The sequence below is a fragment of the Curcuma longa genome, chromosome 11 (genome assembly GCF_044706935.1).
Source record: "Curcuma longa cultivar G26 ecotype Majalengka, Jawa Barat chromosome 11, ITB_CL_G26_1.1, whole genome shotgun sequence".
NCBI classification, from domain to species: domain Eukaryota; kingdom Viridiplantae; phylum Streptophyta; class Magnoliopsida; order Zingiberales; family Zingiberaceae; genus Curcuma; species Curcuma longa.
This window is the reverse complement of record NC_133871.1, coordinates 19,711,219-19,732,950: the sequence shown is the minus strand read 5'-3', so window position 1 is coordinate 19,732,950 and position 21,732 is coordinate 19,711,219. Positions and strand designations below refer to the sequence as shown.

The following is a 21,732-nucleotide window of genomic DNA, read 5'->3' as shown; positions in this document are numbered from 1 at the left end:
ACATGAAGCTCAACAAAATGCTGTTGACAGAATGACTTCAGTTCTATTCATCTATATTTGGTTTAAAGAAATTGTTAGTGATTAGTGATTGTTATGGGTGACAACTAAATATAAATACACCAGTATATATAGACAGGAGAAAAACAAATGAGAACATTAGTGCAATGATAAAATTACTATCGTATACTTTGTGATCATGATATGCAAAAATAATCTTTTAATAGAAAAGACTTATGCTCCAACTCTTCAGAACTCTTCTCTGAAACCCCACATTGAAACTTAATACACCAATCTGTTATTTTTTTGGTTCAAGTAATACAATAACTCAACAAAAGAACAAGGGGAAAAGGTTACGTAGTGTAATCCAGTCCAGTCCATTTGTATAGTATGAATATGGTTTGCAATGCCAGAAATTGGAACGATAAGTTCACTATGAAAGACAACGAAATACAGTTTGACCCTATAGATTTCTTAGTTTCCAATTTGAATGTATTTCCTATAAATGTTTGTGATCTTATAATCGTTGGTACCTAATGTTCTCCTAATAAAGCTGCTAAAACTTTCAGAGCTTGGAAGCTATTTGAGCATTGTCGTCGGCAACTGGGAAAATAAACCAGCGGGATAAAGCAGAAACGAGCCTTTTGACATCCTCAAAAGAATGGGAAGCACTGAGTGTAATCCGCAGCCTGTTGGCAAATCAAATCGTGAGATTAACAATGAAATTGTGACCGACCACTTAGTCTCTGACATTTAAAGAAAAGCTCTGTGAATAATACTTAGAACTCTACCTGCAAGACTTTGGAGGGACTGTAGGCGGCCTGATAGCAGTTATATGAAAACCAGATTGAAGCATATGCCTGGACAGGAGTTAACACATCAGGCAAAAGAACTAATACTATCATATGGAATAACTTCACTGAGGTAAGAAAGAATGTCACCTGCTGGCACTAAGTGCTGCCTTTTCACTACCAATAACCAGAGAAATTATTGGACTCGTGATGTTCATTTGGGTCAGAACATTGAATTCACGCACCCTATTCCAAATTGCAATTTGCCGCCATTTCTCCTTTCTTGCCACAAAAAGAGCAGCTGCAAGGACATACCTTCTTGATGTGAAGAAATTTCCAAATTCAATATTTCTACAACAAAAGTTTTGTAAACCATAAAGAAGGCAAAGAAAGAAAGAGACTCAAAAGCCGTGTTTTAAAACCAAACCAGTGAGTGATCTGGCAGCCTGCTGGTTCCTAATTTTTCAGTTTAACCAAGCCCAAACCTAGTGCTACTGGAATTTTCCTATTAATCCAACCAGAGCAGGCTGACTCCCAGTTCTCGAGTAACGGAATGTGGAAATAATGTCTCTTTTCCTCTTAACTGATAATGCACACAATAGTGTCAATTTGAATTTTCAGTGTAACAACTTTCATAGTGTTTTTCGAAAAATGATCTCAGTAACAGTAATTGTTAGTAAGAACAATTTAGAGGCAAATACAATCAATTCACATGATTGGTAATATGGAGCTGCTAAATATTGTGTTTGTTTGCTTCTAATGCACTGAAATACAGACCTCAACAACCAACACAGAACACAAAAAAAAGAGAGCATATGCTTGCAACAACAAAGACCTCTATATCATCCTTTAGCATTTGGCCCCTTGAATAATACCAGATAACAAATTTAGAAATAAAAATTAAGACAAACAAAGATAAGTTCAGAAAAGTTGTTTTATGAAAAGATATGCATGTGAGACAACTCCAAAAACTAAATACCATGACAAGCTGCAACAACAGGCACTGGAAGTGAAGTCGAGAATATGAAGGAGCGACCCCTTGACTGCACTAGTTGTTTCCATTTGTTGCTGTACAATAAGTGTTAACTGTTAGATACTTCTTTTATAGGAAATCACTCATGTAACAAATCTGTTAAGTTCACCATGCCCTTAACAAGAGTAGCAATCCGGTGCACGAAGCTCCCGCCAGTGCAGATCCCAAGGAAAGGTTGGACCACATTGGATCTATTGTATGTAGCCTTACCTTGCATTTTGCAAGATGTCGTTTCCGCGACTCGAACCCGTGACCTCAAAGTCACATGGCAGCAATTTTACTGTTGCGCCAAGGCTCCCCTTCGTAATGATCCACAAAAAAAATTTATAATATCTTGGATAAGTGGGAAAGGACAATAAAGTCCATTAATGGAAATACCACAATCATAGGTACTTGTAGTCAACTAGCTATTGCAAGATATTAAGATTGTTCAGCGTGTCACTGACACAGGGACATGCCTTCGTGCTCAGGCTGCCAAATCAGCATATCACAGGTCAATGAAATCTGAAGGATATTAGTTTATTTAGTGTTATGTGATTTTGGGTATTCCTTTTGTGTTCTAAGAAACTCTACTTAGTAGCTAGAAGCCTAGAACTTACGAAGATCAAAATGTCCAAAGTTGCCTACGGAAGAGTGGAGAGAAAAGATTCTCCTAAGGTTAAATGGTTTAAAACTGCATGAAAAATTTATTTTTAAAAAACCTCAAATAACATTGTTATAATTAAAAGAAAATTTTCTTCATTAGAAATATGATATATCCCAAAATTTTTGTCCTCTCACTTAATAGTGTCACAATTTATATCGTGACTTGCTTATATATATAATATACATATTATATAGTGACTTGCTTCTATAAATCAGGTCTTTTTTGGTCATTTTGGAACTATTTGCCATGGCTTTACTATATTCTTGTGATCATAGAATTCATTTTTCCACAATAACTTTACAAGTGCTTGAAGCTTTCATGCTGCTGCAAATTTGTACAAAATTAATCCTAAATAGCCAGCAAAGTTCAAAGGAATTAGAGATATTGTTTATTATCATTCCTTATTGTTAAAATGTAGAATTTCGAATGATTACATTACAAAAAGGTGGGAGATGATACGGAATGAAGATAGATATAATTTGAATAAATAAAAGACTCTTAGAATAGAGCAGTTGATTTGACTTATACAAAGGACTGGAATTAGGATAGATCAAAACAAAATTTAAAAAATAATGTGCAGAAATGATAAGAGGAATACAGAATTATCCTTGGAGAAATGGAGGATGTTAATCATCATTTGAAGTAGAGCAGAAGATGAATGTCCTACTTATCAATGACAAGAATTGCACATTGCAAAGCTGCTTTTTCTTGACAAGTAATTTCCAGGTAAGATCTATTCATACAAGGCATGATACAGAAATAATACTGCAGATACCGACTCTAGGTAAAAGCATGCAGAGTACAAGTTTAGGTGAAAGGGTACCACGGTACCATTTAATTTTAATGTTGGAATCAAAGCAACTGTTCATAGTCTATCAAAATATAACACCACAAATAGGTAAAATAAACAGTTGTGGACCAGTAAGAACAATCCCAACAAATGAAACTAATAATTCTTAGGTAACATAAATGCTGAAACTATTATTACAACGACCTGCATTGCCATGACTGTTACTGATAAGTTAACAAATTTCATATTTGAATGACAAACATAAACGACATAACAAAAGGGCTACCTGCATGCAATGAAACCACCTTGGCAACCAACTGCTTTACTGAGAGTGCCAATGCATATGTCAACATCACTTTCACACCCATATTCTTCTAGTATACCTCCACCATTCTTCCCGCACACAAGCATGGAATGAGCCTGTGACCAATTTCATTAAAATTACTTAGCCAGACACAAAGAAAACAAAAGCAACATCTTAGAACAGATATATCATCCATACTCACATCATCAACAGCTAATAAAAAGTTGTGCTTCTTGCGAAGATTTACAAGATCAGCTATTGGAGCAAAATCTCCATCCATGCTAAATAGACTGCATTATAAGAACAGCTAAAGTTAAGTAACCTGAAGTAATGAAGGATAGACAGTTAATTGTTCCCACTCTTCCAAAAGCCATATTCCAAAACACTTGCATCCATGGATTGAAAACTTATAAAATACTACCCTTCCTTCCAGCACACATGACCCAATATGTTTGGTCGGCCACCAAGGTTTCTTAAACCCCATTTTCCACGTGAATGTGATGTGTTTGACACAAAGATCCATACTTGTTCCCTACATTAGTACCAGAGTTCTGGAGTGTAGCCTAGAAAGGCTAACAAAATTCCTATAGAATCCAAGATTTCTAGAACAGGACCAAGATGAAACAAAAAAAAAATCATAGGGCAACACCATTTGAACTCAGTAGATGCAACTTACGTATCAGTGATGACAACTTTTTTTTCAATCTTGCAGCCTGACCTGTTGAAAACAATTTCCATGAGATTAGACAAATATTTTTGTGTGCAGAGAAAAGATTAAGTTTGACGGTTACATACAACAAAGTATTAAGATGGACCATGTCACCATGCTTATACACAAAGACTTTAGCTTCTTGCAACCTCTCAACAAGACGAATCCCATCAATTATAGATGCATGATTCAAGGCATCTGAAAAAATGGCAATTCTCGCATCCTGTGATGGTTTACCATTACTGGACAACAGAGAACTGATGCTTCCAAGAGCTGACATAAAAGCCAAGTTGGCAGCAAATCCAGTAGGGCAAAGAAGGCAATCCTATAAAGCATTTTCACCAAAAGAGACACACACTAGATACATAAGAGAATGCAAGAAAAATTACATAATAAAAGCAGTGTTAATCTAAACTATAAAAATGGAGCGGGGCAAAGAAATAAAAACAACAGCAAAGTTTGATAAAATTGAAGCAACTAACAATTTTTTGGGGAGCAAGACACCAAAAGTTTCCCTTCTAAACCACTACAAGATTAATGCTAGAGTCCTTAACAGAACACATCACAAAAATGTGAAAGCATAAATGTTCATTTTATCCAATGGCATATCAGTTCTGTCCAGTCCCAGTTAGCCTTCAGTTTTTAGTAACAAATTGCATACATCCAGATGAACCTAAGAACAACAAAAACAATTGAAGAACAAGCATGGCAAAAAAGTAACACTCTATCTACATGTTGATCTGAACATGTTGTAACTTCCAAACATCTAAAGAATTATATTTTAAAGTACTTATTCATACAGATTAGATAATGGTCCAGAGATTGTAGGGTAGAGACAACTAATTTTTCATTGTGATCTTTAAAAATAATTTTCCATTATCACTATTATATTTTCTAGTTAATAATCTGGTAATATTAGATCTATATGCAACAAATAGCATTAAAAAAAATTCTTCCAAAGGATGAGATTTCAAAAGACACCAAATTCAAAAAAATTTAAGAAGCTCATGATATGGAACAAACAAGTGTGATCTTAAGAGAATCTAATCTTAAAATGTCTATTACAGAGCTTTCCTTTGGCAGAAAGGGATGGGAAAACAAAGAAGGGTAGGGAAAGCACCAGTTGGGAAAATTGACCTTCCATTTCTTTTAGGAAGAAATTGGTGGAAGAGAAAGAGTTCTCTCCCTTTCATTCATTTCTCTTCCACCCAAATCAGGTGAACCCGGCTGAAAATAAAAATTTTTTAAAAAATTATTGTTATTTGTTTGGTAATATATTATTTTTCAAAAGTTTTCAAAAAAACAAAATAATAATTCTTACCATCTCACTTTCCTTTAAAGAAACAAGTGTGCATATTTTTTTACCTTGCAGAAACAATACAAGAAAATCACAGTATCATTTTTCTTTACCCAATTTCTAACCCTTTTGACATTTCTTTCTTTCCCATTTCCTATCCATCTTAAGAAACACGACATTAATAATTCTCACCAAGACACATGAAAGAAAAAATACCGAAATTTGTTTTTAAAAAAATTTAAAAGAAACTATAATTTCATTTAAGATAAGTAATCAATTTACTAACTGTAAAACGAATTCCATGAACAGTTTTCTTAGCTTTACTATATATATGAAAACAATTTAAGGAAGTAAGACTTGGATAGGCTCAGATGAAATTTCAGCACCATCAAATATAATTAAGACATGAAAGCAATTTTTGTTTTAGGCTAAACAAAGGATATATCTAGTTCAAAATTCATTCTTAACCAGTTGTCTATGCATCATTACTTGGTATCCAGTGTAAATCCAACAAAATGAACCAAAGAAGTGAAAACAAACAGTAATTGCAGAAATGAATACCTCTTTCATCACCAAGAAGTGAAAACAAACAGTAATTGCAGAAATGAATACCTCTTTCATCTTCAGTTCTGCCAAAGAATTTTCAAGTAGTTGGTGATAATTAGTATAGCCACAGACCAAAGCAGAACCCCTTGGACCCATACCATGTTCTTGAGCTGCCTAATAGAGGACAAAATCTTAATAAACAAAAGACACAGAGAATCTCGTCCCATAAATTTGGCAATATATTGCCGCCTACATGCTAAATTTTGTCTCACCTTTGCAGCAGCCTTCCTCAGGGACGGATGGAAGCTCAAACCCATATAGTCATTCCCTGAAAAAAGCAGCAGCTTCCTGCTGACATTCTTATCCTTACCTCTGGTCTCACCTCCTACATAGCGGCACAAAAAGATGAAACTGTCAATATGAATAATTGAATTACAATAAACCCCAGATCCGGGTAACATCCTAACCACAAAATGACGGTTTAGCCAAACTAAGGGTATGAGACAAAGGTATTCTACTAACAGTCTTTCCTTCTTTTAACGAAAAATCAGTTCTTCGCCAAAAAGTATTTACATATGGAAAACGCGAAGAAATGATACAAAAGGGAGTCAAAGAAAAACCCTAGTAGAAGTTACAATACGTAGTTTTTCCACCAAATTTCGGAGAAAGATCGCTGCAACAAAACTTTCGCAGAGAATTACCGAGGTTGGGGAGTTCCGAAAGCCACTGGCTGAAGGTGCATTCGTCCATGTCCACCTCGACTGAAGATCTGTCGAAATGCCGCGGCCCGTCGAACGTCTCGAGCCCGTCGATCGACGGAGGGGGCGAGAGGGAGATGGGGCGAGTGGAACGCAACAGGTTCCTGGAAGCCAACTTCGAGAGAGCCGCCTCCACCCACTGGTCCCAAAGCGCCATGAGTCACCGTACAGAGGAGAGGAAGGACGGAGAGGGATGGAAGGGAGGCTGCGCCGCTCTCTGCTTGCGCTTCGTGGTGTTCGAAGCTTGTTTGATAACGTACTTAAGCGGACTATTCGTTGACGATGGGTGTGATTCATAATTTTTAATTTATAACATTATAAATAACATTAATTTATTTACGAATAATTTATAATTTTTAAATATTAATAAATTAATATATATATATATATATATTAAAATTTATTTATTCAATTTAATAAATTATTTAACATTTACTTATATTGAATATAAATAAATAAATTTTTATCAATCAAATATTGTGAATATTACTCAAGAACATTTAATTCGCTATAATATTTCCTTATCAAGATCTAAAATTTTGGAGCCTTAAATTGAGTTAGGTGATGAGTCAAACTAGTTATGGAATTGGACATCGATCTGGACTAATCAGCCACAAGATTAGATCTTGTCCTTTGAACTATATCTTGATTTTTTTTATTTAAACGTACTATCCGGTAACAATATCTATTAAGTAATTTAATAACATTATTAATTACCAAATAAACTACACGCGATTAATGAAATTTTGACAACGTGCTTCTAGTTGGTTGGTTGGTTGGTGGGCCATCACACAAGCGGTACATTGGAATAGGATCTATCTAGTTGGCATGTTATTCACGTGTTGTATGTCTCGTGGCAGCGTCAATGCGTACGTTGCAACTTGCCAGCCACAGATCTAGTTTAGCCGGTCAAGTAGGTGTAGATAGAGATGGCTTCACAACGACTATGTGAAGTTGATGGTTCTAATGGCACAAAATAATAATTTTAGTTTTTTCTAATAAGTGGTTTCGGAGCACGATTGAATTGATTAGTATGAAATAAAATTATTGAAATAGACAAGGATCAAATTTCAATGAAATCGAGGTAATACCTTTTTCTATAATGGCCAATTATAGTTTCTCGATTTACCTCCTCATAGATGATCGTGAGACCGATCGTATGAGACTGCTCGGGTGGCAAATTCCACCTTTTGCTAAACTTTTTTTCTAATAAGTAGATTGGATCCGTCGAGTTGACTCGTTCTATCAAATAATTTAGGTGGTTTGAGTTGAAATTTTATCGATTCATTTTAATATATATTCAAATAGGTTGATCCGTTTAGGCCTACGACCCGTGTGGATCAACCCGTACGTGGCGAACTTGGATTGACCCGCGGATTGAATTTTTTTTCAAAATTTAAAATTTAAATAGAAAACTCAGTAAACTAGTAGACTTGTTCAATCTAAATTACAATCCAAACTTAAAATTTTAATATAATCCGTTTAAACTATAATCCAAATTTAAAAATTTCAATATGCTTTGCTGAAGTTTTTTCTAATAAGTAGATTGGATCCGTCGAGTTGACTCGTCCAATCAAATAAATTAGGTGTATTGAGTTAAAATTTTATCAACTCATTTTAAGATAGATTCAAATAAGCTGATCCATCTAGGCCTACGACCCGTGTGGATCAACCCGTGGTGAACTTGGATTGATCCGCGGATTGAAATTTTTTTTTTTAAATTTTAAAATTAAAATAGAAAACTCAAAAACTAGTAGACTTGATTCATCTAAATTACAATCTAAATTTAAAAATTTTAATATAATTTGTTTAAACTGTAATCCAAATTTAAAATTTGTAATATATTTTTATATTTTTATTTTTTGATAGGCCTATGAGTTAGCCCGCCCTACTTCTGTTATATAATAAGTTTTTAATGAGTTGATCCGCCCCATCTTAGAGTTGGTCCATCTTCAATCAAATTAATTCTAAATGTGAATGACTTTCTTTCTAATTCATTCATTAGATAAATCTAAAAATGCAAACATGTCTTAATATGGTGATCCAACATCACTAGTAGCTCAAGTACTGCATACAGGCCCGGCTCTAGGCATAGGCCGGTAAGGCCTGTGCCTAGGGCCCAATTTTAATTGGGGCCCACTGGTTAGGGTATTTAGGGTTAAAGGAGGGTTGGATTATTGGATTTAACCCGGAAGAAAGTCCCGATCCGCATCCGCTGTCCCTTCGCATTCTCGCCGCCTCTTCAAAACCCGATGGCCCGATCGCGGATCGCCTCTTCATCTCCCCTTTCTTCGAGACTTCGACGCAGGCGAAACGCCGAAACCGCGATCATCTCCCTCCCCTGTCCTTCAAGGCTTCGACGCAGGCGGCAGGCGAAACCGCGATCATCTCCCTCCCCTGTCCTTCGAGGCTTCGACGCAGGCGGCAGGCGAAACCGCGATCATCTCCCCTGTCCTCGCGAAGCACCGCCGCCTTGCTGCCTCATTTCTCGCGAAGCACCGCCGGCTCGCCGCCGCCCCATTTCTCGCGAAGCAGCGCCGGCTCACCGGCCGCCGCCCCATTTCTGATTTCTTCGCGAAGCACCGCCGGGCGCCGGATCGCCGCCCCATTTCTCGCGAAGCAGCGAGCGAAGCAGCGCCGCCCCATTTCTCGCGAAGCAGCCCCCATTTCATTTTCTCGCGAAGCAGCAGGTTGGGCGTCGGACTCGTCCGTCGGATCCGGACCATCCGGTAGTTTCTCTTGCATTCTCGCCGCCCGGCCCGCCCCATTTCTCGCGAAGCACGAGCCATCCGGTTGTTTCTCTTGGATTGTCGCCATTGTCACCATTCTCGCCATTTCTCGCGAAGCACGACCCATTTCTCGCGAAGCACGAGCCATCCGGTTGTTTCTCTTGGATTCTCTTGGATCCGGACCATCCGATTGTTTCTCTTGGATTCTCGACATTTATATAAAAAATTAATTTTAAAATTAATATTTTAATTTATTTTAAAAAAATTTTAAATCCACCATTGTCGGTCTCAAGTCCGAATTAAAAAGGATGAGAGAAATTTTTTTAAAAATAATAACAATCATTTTTTTAAAAAAAAATTCGCCAAGGACCTCCCGTAGGCTTGAGCCGCCCCTGACTGCATACATATAATATGTTATGCAAGAGAATCAAATCCTTATTATATGGGACTAAGTCAACAGAGGACTTCACTCAACAAATTAACAAGGTTAAATTAAAGCGGATTAAAGCAAGAGGCGCACAAGGGCGGAGCCTAGTATTGCTCTATTCGAACTTTAGCTCGGGGGTACGACGAAGTTAAAAGAGGAACTATAGTTTAATTAGGTAGAAAAAAAATGAAAAACATGTGTGTGAGAAGAAGATAACCCGGGGAGGCTTTCGATCAACTCGAAATTAACTCGGGGGCTATAAAATTCCTAGCTCCATTAGAGCCGCGTCAATTGTGGAAAGGATATCTAGGCAAGAGGTTTGACGGTTAACTTGTTAGCAATAATAAGCAGGGACTAGAATGGTACGACAGTTATAAAAACGTCCTAACTATGTAGTTGCCTGAAATAAAAACGTTGAATAAAAAAGACTCAACCGTTATAGGAGCAAAATATCTTTCTTCTTTCTTTTCTATATGTATATAAAATATCTGACATAAATCAAATCAAGAACGAACTAATTCAAGAAAAATTATTTAGATTTTGAATTGATTTTAACTATTCAATATTTTTTTTTATCAAAATACAATACATTTCTCATATAGAGTTTGTGAAAATCTAAATATTTTCAATTTCTTTTATACTAAATAGATGACTTTCTTCTAGTTCCCTTATCATAAATTGTAAAATATAATTTATACACATTCAAAAAAATCTCTAAAATATTTATTTCAATTGAGATTAAAATTTTAATTTAATAAATATATATATATATATATATATATATATATATATATATATATATATATATATATATATATATATTTGAATGTTTTACAACTACATTACACTTATAATGCACATATTTTCATATAATATTATATTAGATATCAGATGATTTTTTATTGAGAGGGATAAGATTAATTGATGCATGGAGGGTTTAATTGATAATTGGTCTAACAATGATAAGCTGTTTCGAAAATTTCTAGGGGCAATTATTAAAAACCGTAAATGTTTCGGGCAAACTTGAAATGCTAAGCTTGAAACAAAGCAATACGAGTATAAAACTTGGAAAAGGCGAACTGCAATTAGTGTGCAACCGGAAAGGAGAGATCTCTCCGCCTTCGGTCGTCGGGCGTCCCCTTCAATTTTGTCGTCTCCCCTCCAGATCTCTGTCGGCGGCGATCTAGTATCGAGATTCAGTTCTTAAATTTCAGGTCGGAAGACGCTTCTCTGGATCCGGCTTCGGATTCGAGCCCTAGATCTGTTGTCCAGTGTGCACATCCTCTTCCTCCGCTCTGATTTGCGTGGGTCTGGTGTGTTTTTGATCTGGCAGATATGCTGACCAAATTCGAGACGAAGAGCAACCGGGTGAAGGGTGTGAGCTTCCACAGCAAACGTCCCTGGGTCCTTGCCAGCCTTCACAGCGGCGTTATCCAGCTATGGGACTACCGCATGGGCACCCTCATCGACCGCTTCGACGAGCACGACGGACCCGTACGCGGCGTCCACTTCCACAAGTCCCAGCCCCTTTTCGTATCTGGAGGTGATTGCTGCCTTGTCCTGATAATGCTCAGACTGCCTTTGATCTGATTGTCCTAGCGTTGCATTCCTTTTTGTTCGTCGAGTATGAGTTCAGATCTTTCTCAGCCTTTTTCGATCTAGTTACCTCGGCGTTGCATTCTATTTTGCTCGTTAAGTCTGAGATCAGATTCCCGACGCCCTTCGCAAATTGTGGCTGGTTTGCTTTCGTGATCCTGAGACTAGATGAAATTGCTAGCGATGCACGTTTTTTGAATTAAAAATTCAAATCTTCTAGACGATGCCATTGGAATATGCTGCATTTGCTTTTCTTTGACGTTTTAAAGTGTGTTAGATTCAGATCTGTTCCAATAATCTCAAGGGTCCAATTCGGTTATACTTATTTCTGACAGGGATGTTGTATTTGCAGGAGATGACTATAAGATTAAGGTCTGGAATTATAAGACACACCGGTGCCTGTTCACCCTCCTTGGTCATCTTGATTACATTCGTACTGTGCAGTTCCATGATGAGCATCCTTGGATTGTTAGCGCAAGTGACGACCAAACTATTAGGATTTGGAATTGGCAATCTCGGACCTGCATTTCTGTATTGACAGGGCACAACCACTACGTGATGTGTGCCTCATTTCATACAAAAGAAGACCTGGTTGTTTCTGCATCTCTGGATCAGACAATCCGTGTTTGGGATATTAGCGCACTTAGGAAAAAAGTTGCACCAGCTGATGATCTCCTACGTTTGGGTCAGATAAACTCAGATTTATTTGGCGGCGTTGATGCTGTTGTCAAATATGTCTTGGAAGGTCATGATCGTGGAGTCAATTGGGCATCGTTCCATCCTAGTCTGCCTCTTATCGTGTCTGGAGCAGATGATCGACAAGTAAAATTATGGAGAATGAATGGTAATTCTGAAAATATCTGTTTGTTGAGTCTCTGACTTGTGTCCTATCATGTTAGTATATAAACTCCTTTTTTCATCTCCAGAAAAATTAAATCCTAAAAAATTTAATCACATGAGATATCATCTAATAGAGTTGTGGGAATTCCTTTTTTCATATTATATTATGTACATTAAATGTGAAGAATATTTGGATGTTTAACTATTCATTTTCTCGAGGAAGTAAAATTAAATTCTAAAAGCAAGAGCTCCATTAAATATCCGTTGTATTACAGATACCAAAGCTTGGGAGGTGGACACATTGAGAGGTCACATGAATAATGTCTCTTGTGTGATGTTCCATGCAAAGCAAGATATCATTGTATCTAACTCAGAAGACAAAAGCATTCGCATTTGGGATGCTACAAAACGAACAGGTATTCAGACATTTCGCAGGGAACATGATCGTTTCTGGATTCTTGCTGCACATCCAGAAACAAACCTTCTGGCTGCTGGTCATGATAGTGGCATGATTGTTTTCAAATTGGAGAGAGAACGCCCTGCTTACTCTGTCAGTGGAGATACTTTATACTATGTGAAAGATCGTTTCTTGAGAGTCTATGAATTCTCATCTCAGAAGGACAATCAGGTTGTTCCGATAAGACGACCTGGTTCAGTTAGTTTGAACCAAGGACCTAGAACATTGTCTTTTAGCCCCACAGAGAATGCTGTCTTGATCTGTTCTGATGTGGATGGTGGATCTTACGAGCTTTATATTGTTCCTAAAGATGCTGCTGGAAGAGGTGATTATATGCAGGATGCAAGGAAGGGAGCAGGAGCATCAGCTGTGTTTGTAGCTCGTAATAGATTTGCTGTTCTTGATAGGAGCAACAATCAAGCCATAGTGAAGAATCTTAAAAATGAGATTATAAAGAAGAGCCCTCTGCCAATTGGTACAGATGCTATATATTATGCCGGCACTGGTAATTTGTTGTGCAGGGCTGAGGACAGGGTGCTTATTTTTGATCTCCAACAGAGGATTGTACTTGGAGAACTTCAAACTCCATCTGTTAAATACATTGTCTGGTCAAGTGACATGGAGTCAGTTGCCTTGCTAGGTAAACATACTATAGTAATTGCTAATAAGAAACTTGTGCACCGTTGCACAATGCATGAAACTATCCGTGTGAAAAGTGGTGCATGGGATGACAAAGGTGTGTTTATCTATACGACATTAAATCATATCAAGTATTGCCTTCCTAATGGAGATGGTGGAATAATAAAAACACTTGATGCTACTATTTACATCACCAAGGTATCTGGAAACAATATTTATTGCTTGGATCGTGACGGGAAGAACCATGTGATATCAATCGATTCGACAGAGTACATCTTCAAGCTCTCCCTGTTCCATAAACGTTATGATCACGTGATGAATATGATCAGGAATTCACAGCTTTGTGGTCAAGCTGTCATTTCATATCTACAGCAGAAAGGTTTTCCTGAAGTGGCTCTCCATTTTGTAAAAGATGAAAAGACTAGATTCAACCTAGCTCTTGAGAGCGGTAACATCCAAATTGCTGTTGCTTCAGCAAAAGAGATCGATGATAAGGATCACTGGTACAAGTTGGGTATTGAGGCTCTTAGACAAGGAAATACTAGCATTGTGGAGTATGCATATCAGAGGACAAAGAACTTTGAGAGGTTATCTTTTCTTTATCTCATAACTGGTAACAGGGAGAAGCTGTCCAAAATGCTGAGAATTGCTGAAATCAAGAATGACATTATGGGCCAATTCCATAATGCCATGTATCTTGGTGATGTTCATGAGCGTATAAAGATATTAGAGAATGCTGGCCATTTGCCTCTAGCATATGTGACAGCTGTGAGCCATGGGCTTGAGGAAATTGCTAGCAGGCTGGCTACTGAGTTGGGTAAAAATGTTCCCATTTTACCTGAAGGTAAAAAGCGTTCTCTTCTCTTACCACCTTCATCTCTGATGTGCTGTGGTGATTGGCCATTGCTAAGAGTAATGAGAGGTATTTTTGACAATGGACTGGACACTGGTAGGGCAGGGAATGAGGAAGAGGAAGATGCTAACAATGCGGACTGGGGTGATGAGGAATTGGACATTGTTGATGTGGATGACATGATACAGAATGCTGATATATCTGCAGAGCTCGAGGATGGAATAGCAAATAAAGATAGTGAGGAAGGAGGATGGGACCTTGAGGATTTGGAACTACCACCAGATGCAGATACACCAAAAGCTTCAGCAAATGTTAGCTCACTATTTGTTGCTCCCACTCCTGGTGTGCCTGTTAGCCAAATCTGGACTCAGAAGTCATCTCTTGCAGGTGAGCATGCAGCCGCTGGAAATTTTGATACAGCCATGCGCTTGCTTACTCGGCAATTGGGTATCAAAAATTTTGCTCCTCTGAAGCCATTGTTCATGGATCTTCATTTGGGAAGTCACACCTACATGAATGCCTTTGCTTCTGGTCCAGCTATGCCAATTGCTGTTGAGAAAAATTGGAGTGAATCGGCAAGTCCTAATGTGAGAGGACCACCAGCACTTGTATTTAAGTTTTTCCAGATGGATGAGAAGCTGAAGGCAGCTTATAGAGCCACAACAGATGGAAAGTTTCCTGAGGCTCTACGCTTATTTTTGAATATTTTACATGCTATTCCACTTATTGTAGTGGACTCAAGAAGGGAAGTCGACGAAGTGAAGGAGCTGATTGAGATTGCCAAAGAGTATGTTCTGGGCTTAAAAATTGAGGTGAAAAGAAAAGAACTCAAGGACAATTCAGTTCGGCAGCAAGAACTTGCAGCCTATTTCACCAATTGTAAACTTCAGAAGATTCATGCAAGGCTTGTCCTCACTAATGCTATGACTATATGCTATAAGGGAGGAAGTTATGCTACGGCGGCAAATTTTGCCCGGATGCTTCTGGAGAACAGCCCAACTGAAATCCAAGCAAAAAAGGCGAGGCAGGTGCTTCAACATGCTAGTGATAAAAAGGATGCTAGCCAACTTAATTATGATTACAGAAATCCTTTTGTAGTATGTGGGGAAACTTATGTTCCTATTTATCGGGGGCAGAAAGATGTTTCTTGTGTTTACTGTGGGGCTCGGTTTGTACCATCTGTTGAGGGGCGCCTTTGCTCTGTATGTGAGCTTGCAGTAGTGGGAGCAGATGCCTCAGGTCTACTTTGCTCTCCTACACAGACGAGATAAATGAAAACAGGTAATTTTCTATGTGACATGGATACTTCTTTTCTTCTAGCTACCTTGGGCGTAATTTGTATTGCCTTGTCAAGCTAAATTTTTTAATGCTAACATCAAGAAAACATTTGGCCAGTTGATTTTGGGCATCTATCTTGGTTTTAGTGATTAGGTGGATTAAAGGGTAATGTTTCAATTAGTTCATGTAAGAGACAATTTTTTTGTTTCAAATATGGGAACTTTCATTTTGAGTTTAGGATGTTTATGTTTAATTTTTCATATGCAAGAAACCTTGTTATTCTTTGAGCTCACTATTTGTTGTCATTTTTATATAGTTATTCACGCCCTTGGATCTTCTATTGTTGTTTTCAGTGTATTTTACTTTTTTTATTTCTCATAACGCTTTCTTTCTTAATTTTATCCACCTAGTTAATTATAAGATCTAAGTCCTTAACTTTATGAATTACATCAATTTATTACAACTTGAACTGATTAAAACTTTTATATGAATTTTAGTAGCTATTTTCGCTACACCATATTAATTGTTTTGTGGGTTTATTGTCATGTTGTGAACTAGTTTTTGTTTCTAGAAGACCCAATTCGAACTTAACTGCTAGGACGTTACTGATTCTTGGGCCTACACTGCTCATTATGTTGCGTCTTGCCCATTGCCTAACATTAAAATATCAGTCCAAGTACAAAAGTAACATTAACTCAACTCAAATTTATCCCTGCGCATTAAAATTAGAATGTCAATATGTATATTTATCCTATAGACAGTAAAAATTTAAGGATAATGTTTGATTGGATTTCACAAGGCTAAATTAATGAGAGAGATATGTAAAGAAAGATTTATTTGGTGAAATTAGAATTGCTGGAAAAACAATCATGTCATGCATTGCACCCTTGTTAACCTAAAATAGTACTTACAAAAAATCCTTGAATAAATAGTGAAACAGTTTGCAGAGTTTTTCAGTGTTATTGCTCACAACAGCATTCTTGTGCAAAGAATCCATATGATTAGTTGGGAATGAAAAAGCTAACTTTATCTTATGAAGCTATTCTGAGTAACTGTCGTAACATGTGTTTATTAGGCCCTCTTTCTCATGATGCTACCTCTTTTAATTAAATTGAAATATAGTTCTTGCATCTAGGCTGAATCAATTGAAGCAAATAATCATGAATTTTATCTTTATATTATATATGTGCTCTACTGCTTGATTTGTGTTTTGTGCCATGAAAATGTCTTTTACTTTAGTGGGTTTGTAAGATTAATAATAGCATCGCTTCTAAAGAGTTCCTTAATAATCTTTTAAATCTTTATGATCCATTCAAAGACATCAAGAAAAATCAACTGTAATTTTTTCACATGAAATTAAGTTTTTTAAAGGCTGGTGTGCCTAGTTATCCTGTCATGTGTATTTTTTTCTGGGTTTTTCTATTTATTTTCCTCGTCTCCCTGCACTAAGATGTAGAAACCTCATATATACATTTACTAAGTATAAAAAAAAAAGCAGAAAAGACTTCTCCTATAAGAGTTAGGATTCTCTGCTTGCATCAACTGAGTACTAGAAATCAATGTTGAGATTTTGGTAAACCATTTTGTCAACTCAAGGTTGAGATTTTCTCTAGTGAGTCAGGATTCTCTATTTTTCATTTGTAGTGGGAACATCTCTGAAACAAGAATTTCCTTCAGACCCTCGCTGACAACCCTACCAAAGTTGAGGTTTTGTATATATGCTATTAAGATATATCATTTTGTCAGATTCCTTACTTGCAGGAGCACAAGCAGATACACAATCATGACATGCCTATTTAATTGCTCTACCGGTCTTTTCACAATTGTTTTAGGTGTCATTTTACCATGTCTCGTTGAACAAACATAAATTTCCATAACTCTGAAAGTTTTGTCTGACTCAGATTTTTTTTCCCTTTTCTGCTCTTGATACATATTTCATCTACAACTGAACTAGATTTTACTTTTCCCATCCTGGTTCTGCCTAATTTCCTTTTTGTGCTTCAGGTATGCCTACAAGCTGCCCTTCCACTTTCAAACCATACATTGCTCAGAGGCCTTCTTTGTCATCCAATGTTTCTCTAGCTGTTGTAAGTTTTAGTTTCTGAGGTTTCAGTGGCACACTCTTCTTTGTTTTTATTGGACTATAGTACAAAGTGCATGTTCTTCATCCATGCTCAGTGGCTAAATTTTTCCCGAGGATAAAACTTAGCTTGAAAGTCTTCCAAACATTCAGTTCTCAGACATTTTTTTATAATTAGACATCATAAGTTGGCTCCTAGCTACTGATCTCTATTCTCCTTTTTGTTTCTTTTTTTTAAATCTATCTTTGTAAGTTTTCTATGAAACTAAGTTGGTCGATGCATTGTTATGCCAAACTTGATGTTATTTTTTATACTTTTCCAGAAAGTTATTTAGATTGCGAGACAAATATTTCAATTGACAAATTCTTGAGCCTTATTGCTTCTGGAATTTAAAATAACTGTGCTGCACTGAAATCACGTTGGTTGGAAATCCATCTATTTTGTATCTCATTCCCCTTGTTATTGTATTAGTAACTTACTACGATATTATTGGATTAGATTTTGTTAGAAAGAGTTCACAATGGCGAGAATGTGTGATTTAGCGAGGATTGCGGTTCAGGGGTTGATTTGGGTTTGATTTATCTAGATGTTCAAATTTGTTGGTTCAGCGAATCTGATCGCCGCAATCAAATATTGTACAATCTGAATTAAGAATCTCGTGTAAAAAAGGGAAGTTCATTTTAAAGTAATTTTACAAAATTGACGATAAATATTTTTAAAAATTCTCTCTTTTTTTTTGAATTTATTATTGGAACAGTGAAAAAGGAGGAAACCATGCCGAGAGTCATGCCGCGTGAGCAACCCTCCTTTCCTTTCTCTTTTCCGTTTCTTTATTAATTAATTAATTAATTATTATTTTTAAATTATTATTTTGTATTTTCAACGAATTACAAGGTCCGTCCAAAGAGAAAGTTTACGGCTGGATTCAAAGTTCGGTAATAGAAAGGAAGTAGAAGGAAAAAATTGGGGGCCCAACCTCTTTCCAGGGAGTAGACTGGGCGGGTATTCTTGCACCGGGTAAGAGAAGTTTTTTCATTGGAGGAGATACACAGATATCCCTCAACTCAAACTCCACACCACTATTATTATCTACAGGAGGCGCTCCGCTTCGTCAGCGAGCGAGAGAGAGAGAGAGAGAGAGAGAGAGCATGGTACTTTGGGATCGGATCGCGAGGAGAGCGGCAACCTCGATTCCCGGAACCCACGCTTGCTCCATCATCGGCATCCACGTCTTCCGCTGTCCGGTGAGCCTCTCCTCGGTCGATCGCATTGCCTCCCTCGACGGCCTCCTCCCTTCATCGATTTCGTTTATGGTGGGCAGGATGCGGTGGGGATCGTCGCCAAGCTCTCCGAGTGTATCGCGTCCAGGGGCGGCAACATACAGAGCGTGGATGTCTTTGTCCCCGAGAATAAGCAGGTCTTTTACTCCAGGAGGTTGGGGTTTGCTTTTCGCTCCTGATTCATTTGCTTCCCACTTTGTTGGATCGAGATTTGACGATGGATATGTTTGATAAAGATAAATCTTAGATTAGTCAAAATAGTGACGAGAAGTAGGATCATATAATGCAGACCCTAAACTACAAATCTCCTTCTTGACTAATTTTATCAGTAGTTTATGAAGGCGGAATGCTAACCTCAGTGCCATCCAGGCTTTCTACTAAATAGTTTTTAGATGCAGTCACTTGAACGCATCCTAAGTGGTGCAAGTACTGATGTAGTGGAGTGCTTTAGAAGTCATTATCAGCCTAGACTTGCAACTAATATGAACAGATCTTCACTAACCATGGTCGTTCACATTTAGGCAAAGTTGACCAAGTTATTTGATCTCAAGCTAATTATGAGGATCATATTACTTGCTTTCCCTAATACTTAGTAATAGTGTACTTGCTGCTTGAATACGACAAGTCCAATTATCCACAATCCTTCGTTTACATTAATTTGAGACTAGGCATGCTCAACTAGCATGGTTTTAGATACCGGTATCATCAGTAACATATGGGATCAGTAATTCAGTGTCATACCTACCGTTTTAGATACTGGTATCATCAGTAACATATGGGATCAGTAATTCAGTGTCATAACTACCTATACTGCTTGGTATTCTAAAGCAAAATTAATAAACCAATACCTTGAAAATAATGATTGGCAGTCAGCAGATACCAATCTGACATGACCTCTTAGTAAACTCCTTTGATTACTGTCCAAAATTCTTTACAGTACATAATAATTTGAAATCTCCACCCTCTGCTTGTCTTATTATAACCCTGCTATGAAAAAAAAAATAGATACCAGGAGCTGTTAACTTAAACTCTATTTTGTATGTGCGTACTTTATTATTAGCAATGTGCTTATAGTCAACTTGGTGTAAAATAAGTTGCTTCTTTATGCTTCTTGGTAACTACTACTGTTAAGAATCGTATATTCCCTTTGATTAGTGTATTCAATATCAAATCTTTTCTTCTAATTGAGAGATCAGATACATCATATGCAATATCCTTGAATTTTTATTTATAAGATTATCCCTTCTGAAACTGTCATGAATCTAGAAACTCTTTTAGTTTTCCATTTTTTTCTTGATATTTCTGCTAATGTTATGTGTTTTACATGAGCACAAATTACATCAATCAAGCTGACTTTTAAGAATTTTAATTTTTGAACTAAGAGGTAAGCATGTCTAATATCTCCAGTAATATGAGTAATATGCAATTACAAGCAACTGAACTCATTTGCAAATAACATCCAGTTTATATGAATTTGTCTTTAATCCTGCTTGTTGGCCTCGGGAGGTGATGGATGATGACTTCCTCAAATTATCAAAGTTGTTCAAGGCAGAAAGATCCATTGTGCGGGTCCCTTACCTAGACCCTAAATATAAGATTGCAATTCTTGTTTCAAAGCAGGTGTGATATGCCTATACTTTTGCCACTTTCTGCTGAAGAATGATTACTTGTTAAATATCTAGACCTTCAAATATCTAAGCTCAAATATGTGACACCAAAGGCAGAAAACCTTTCATTCTTGATGCAAAGATATGTAGTTCATAAATACAATGTTTTGATTCACAATTCATCCCCTGCACTCTCAAATAGCCACTTTCTTTTTTCCATGTATCCGTTTGTTCATAAAGAATTATTCTTTTATATAGGAGCATTGTTTGGTAGATTTGTTATATAGATGGCAAGAGGGTAAACTTCCTGTTGATATCAGTTGTATAATAAGGTGCGCCATATTGTTCGTCTTCTCTTTTCAACAAATTTTCCGTATGTGAACTAAAAATTATCTAAATTGACACAGTAATCATGAAAGGGCTCCAAATACACACGTTATTCGATTTCTTGAAAGACATGGGCTTCCATATCATTATTTGCCAACAAGTGAGGAAAATAAAAGAGAACCAGAGATCCTGAAGTTGATTAAAGATACTGATTTTATAATACTTGCAAGATATATGCAGGTTTGTCCTTTGATTTTTTGTTGTTTTTTACTTCCAATCTCTATTCTCTTATAATGCTAATTGTATCTACATCTTTTTGAAGTTATGGAACTGAATTTTAAGATGTTCAATCAATTATGCAAACCTTGACTAAAGCAATTCATATGTTATTTGAAATACTATTTTCTTATCCCCTTAAAAAGTGATTGTAGGTACTATCAAGAAATTTTTTGGAGAACTATGGTAAAGATGTAATTAATATTCATCATGGCCTTCTTCCATCATTTAAGGGTGGGCGTCCTTCCAAGCAGGTCTCACTTTTAAGTACTTTATTTAATTTTTTAAACTCTCTTAATTTCTTAGATATCACTTGACTGTGAGTTAACTTATAAATGTGTTATGTCAATCCAGGCTTTTGACGCTGGGGTGAAACTTATTGGTGCAACAACTCATTTTGTTACTGAAGAACTGGACGCTGGTCCAATTATTGAACAGATGGTGATATTCTTTTGCTAAATCCTTAATCAG

General features: G+C 36.9%; 3 protein-coding genes across 3 annotated transcripts in view; 2 read left to right on the top strand and 1 right to left on the bottom strand.

The window, feature by feature from the left end:
* Positions 1-325: 325 nt before the first annotated feature.
* On the bottom strand, positions 326-7,099 carry LOC141839774 (8-amino-7-oxononanoate synthase). The gene is made up of 11 exons (XM_074727599.1): positions 6,815-7,099; positions 6,386-6,498; positions 6,180-6,287; positions 4,357-4,595; positions 4,238-4,279; positions 3,764-3,851; positions 3,544-3,677; positions 1,768-1,856; positions 939-1,089; positions 789-857; positions 326-686 (listed from the first exon to the last, which is right to left on the bottom strand). The coding sequence occupies exons 1-11, from the start codon at positions 7,026-7,028 to the stop codon at positions 563-565; spliced, it is 1,371 nt and encodes a 456-aa protein (XP_074583700.1). The 5' UTR covers positions 7,029-7,099; the 3' UTR covers positions 326-562.
* A 4,038-nt stretch (positions 7,100-11,137) lies between these two features.
* On the top strand, positions 11,138-18,084 carry LOC141841414 (coatomer subunit alpha-1-like). Its single transcript, XM_074729587.1, has 5 exons — positions 11,138-11,241; positions 11,361-11,570; positions 11,976-12,467; positions 12,739-15,693; positions 17,695-18,084. The coding sequence occupies exons 2-4, from the start codon at positions 11,363-11,365 to the stop codon at positions 15,681-15,683; spliced, it is 3,645 nt and encodes a 1,214-aa protein (XP_074585688.1). The 5' UTR covers positions 11,138-11,241; positions 11,361-11,362; the 3' UTR covers positions 15,684-15,693; positions 17,695-18,084.
* Positions 18,085-18,877: 793 nt separating this feature from the next.
* LOC141837295 (formyltetrahydrofolate deformylase 1, mitochondrial-like) overlaps positions 18,878-21,732 on the top strand; it is a 3,447-nt gene continuing 592 nt past the window's right edge. Inside the window, exons 1-7 of the mRNA XM_074724723.1 lie at positions 18,878-19,015; positions 19,093-19,205; positions 20,515-20,671; positions 20,917-20,990; positions 21,066-21,225; positions 21,417-21,515; positions 21,616-21,702. Of these exons, the coding sequence (XP_074580824.1) occupies positions 18,920-19,015; positions 19,093-19,205; positions 20,515-20,671; positions 20,917-20,990; positions 21,066-21,225; positions 21,417-21,515; positions 21,616-21,702 (786 nt within the window). The 5' untranslated portion in view covers positions 18,878-18,919. The remainder of the gene's footprint in view (positions 19,016-19,092; positions 19,206-20,514; positions 20,672-20,916; positions 20,991-21,065; positions 21,226-21,416; positions 21,516-21,615; positions 21,703-21,732) is intronic.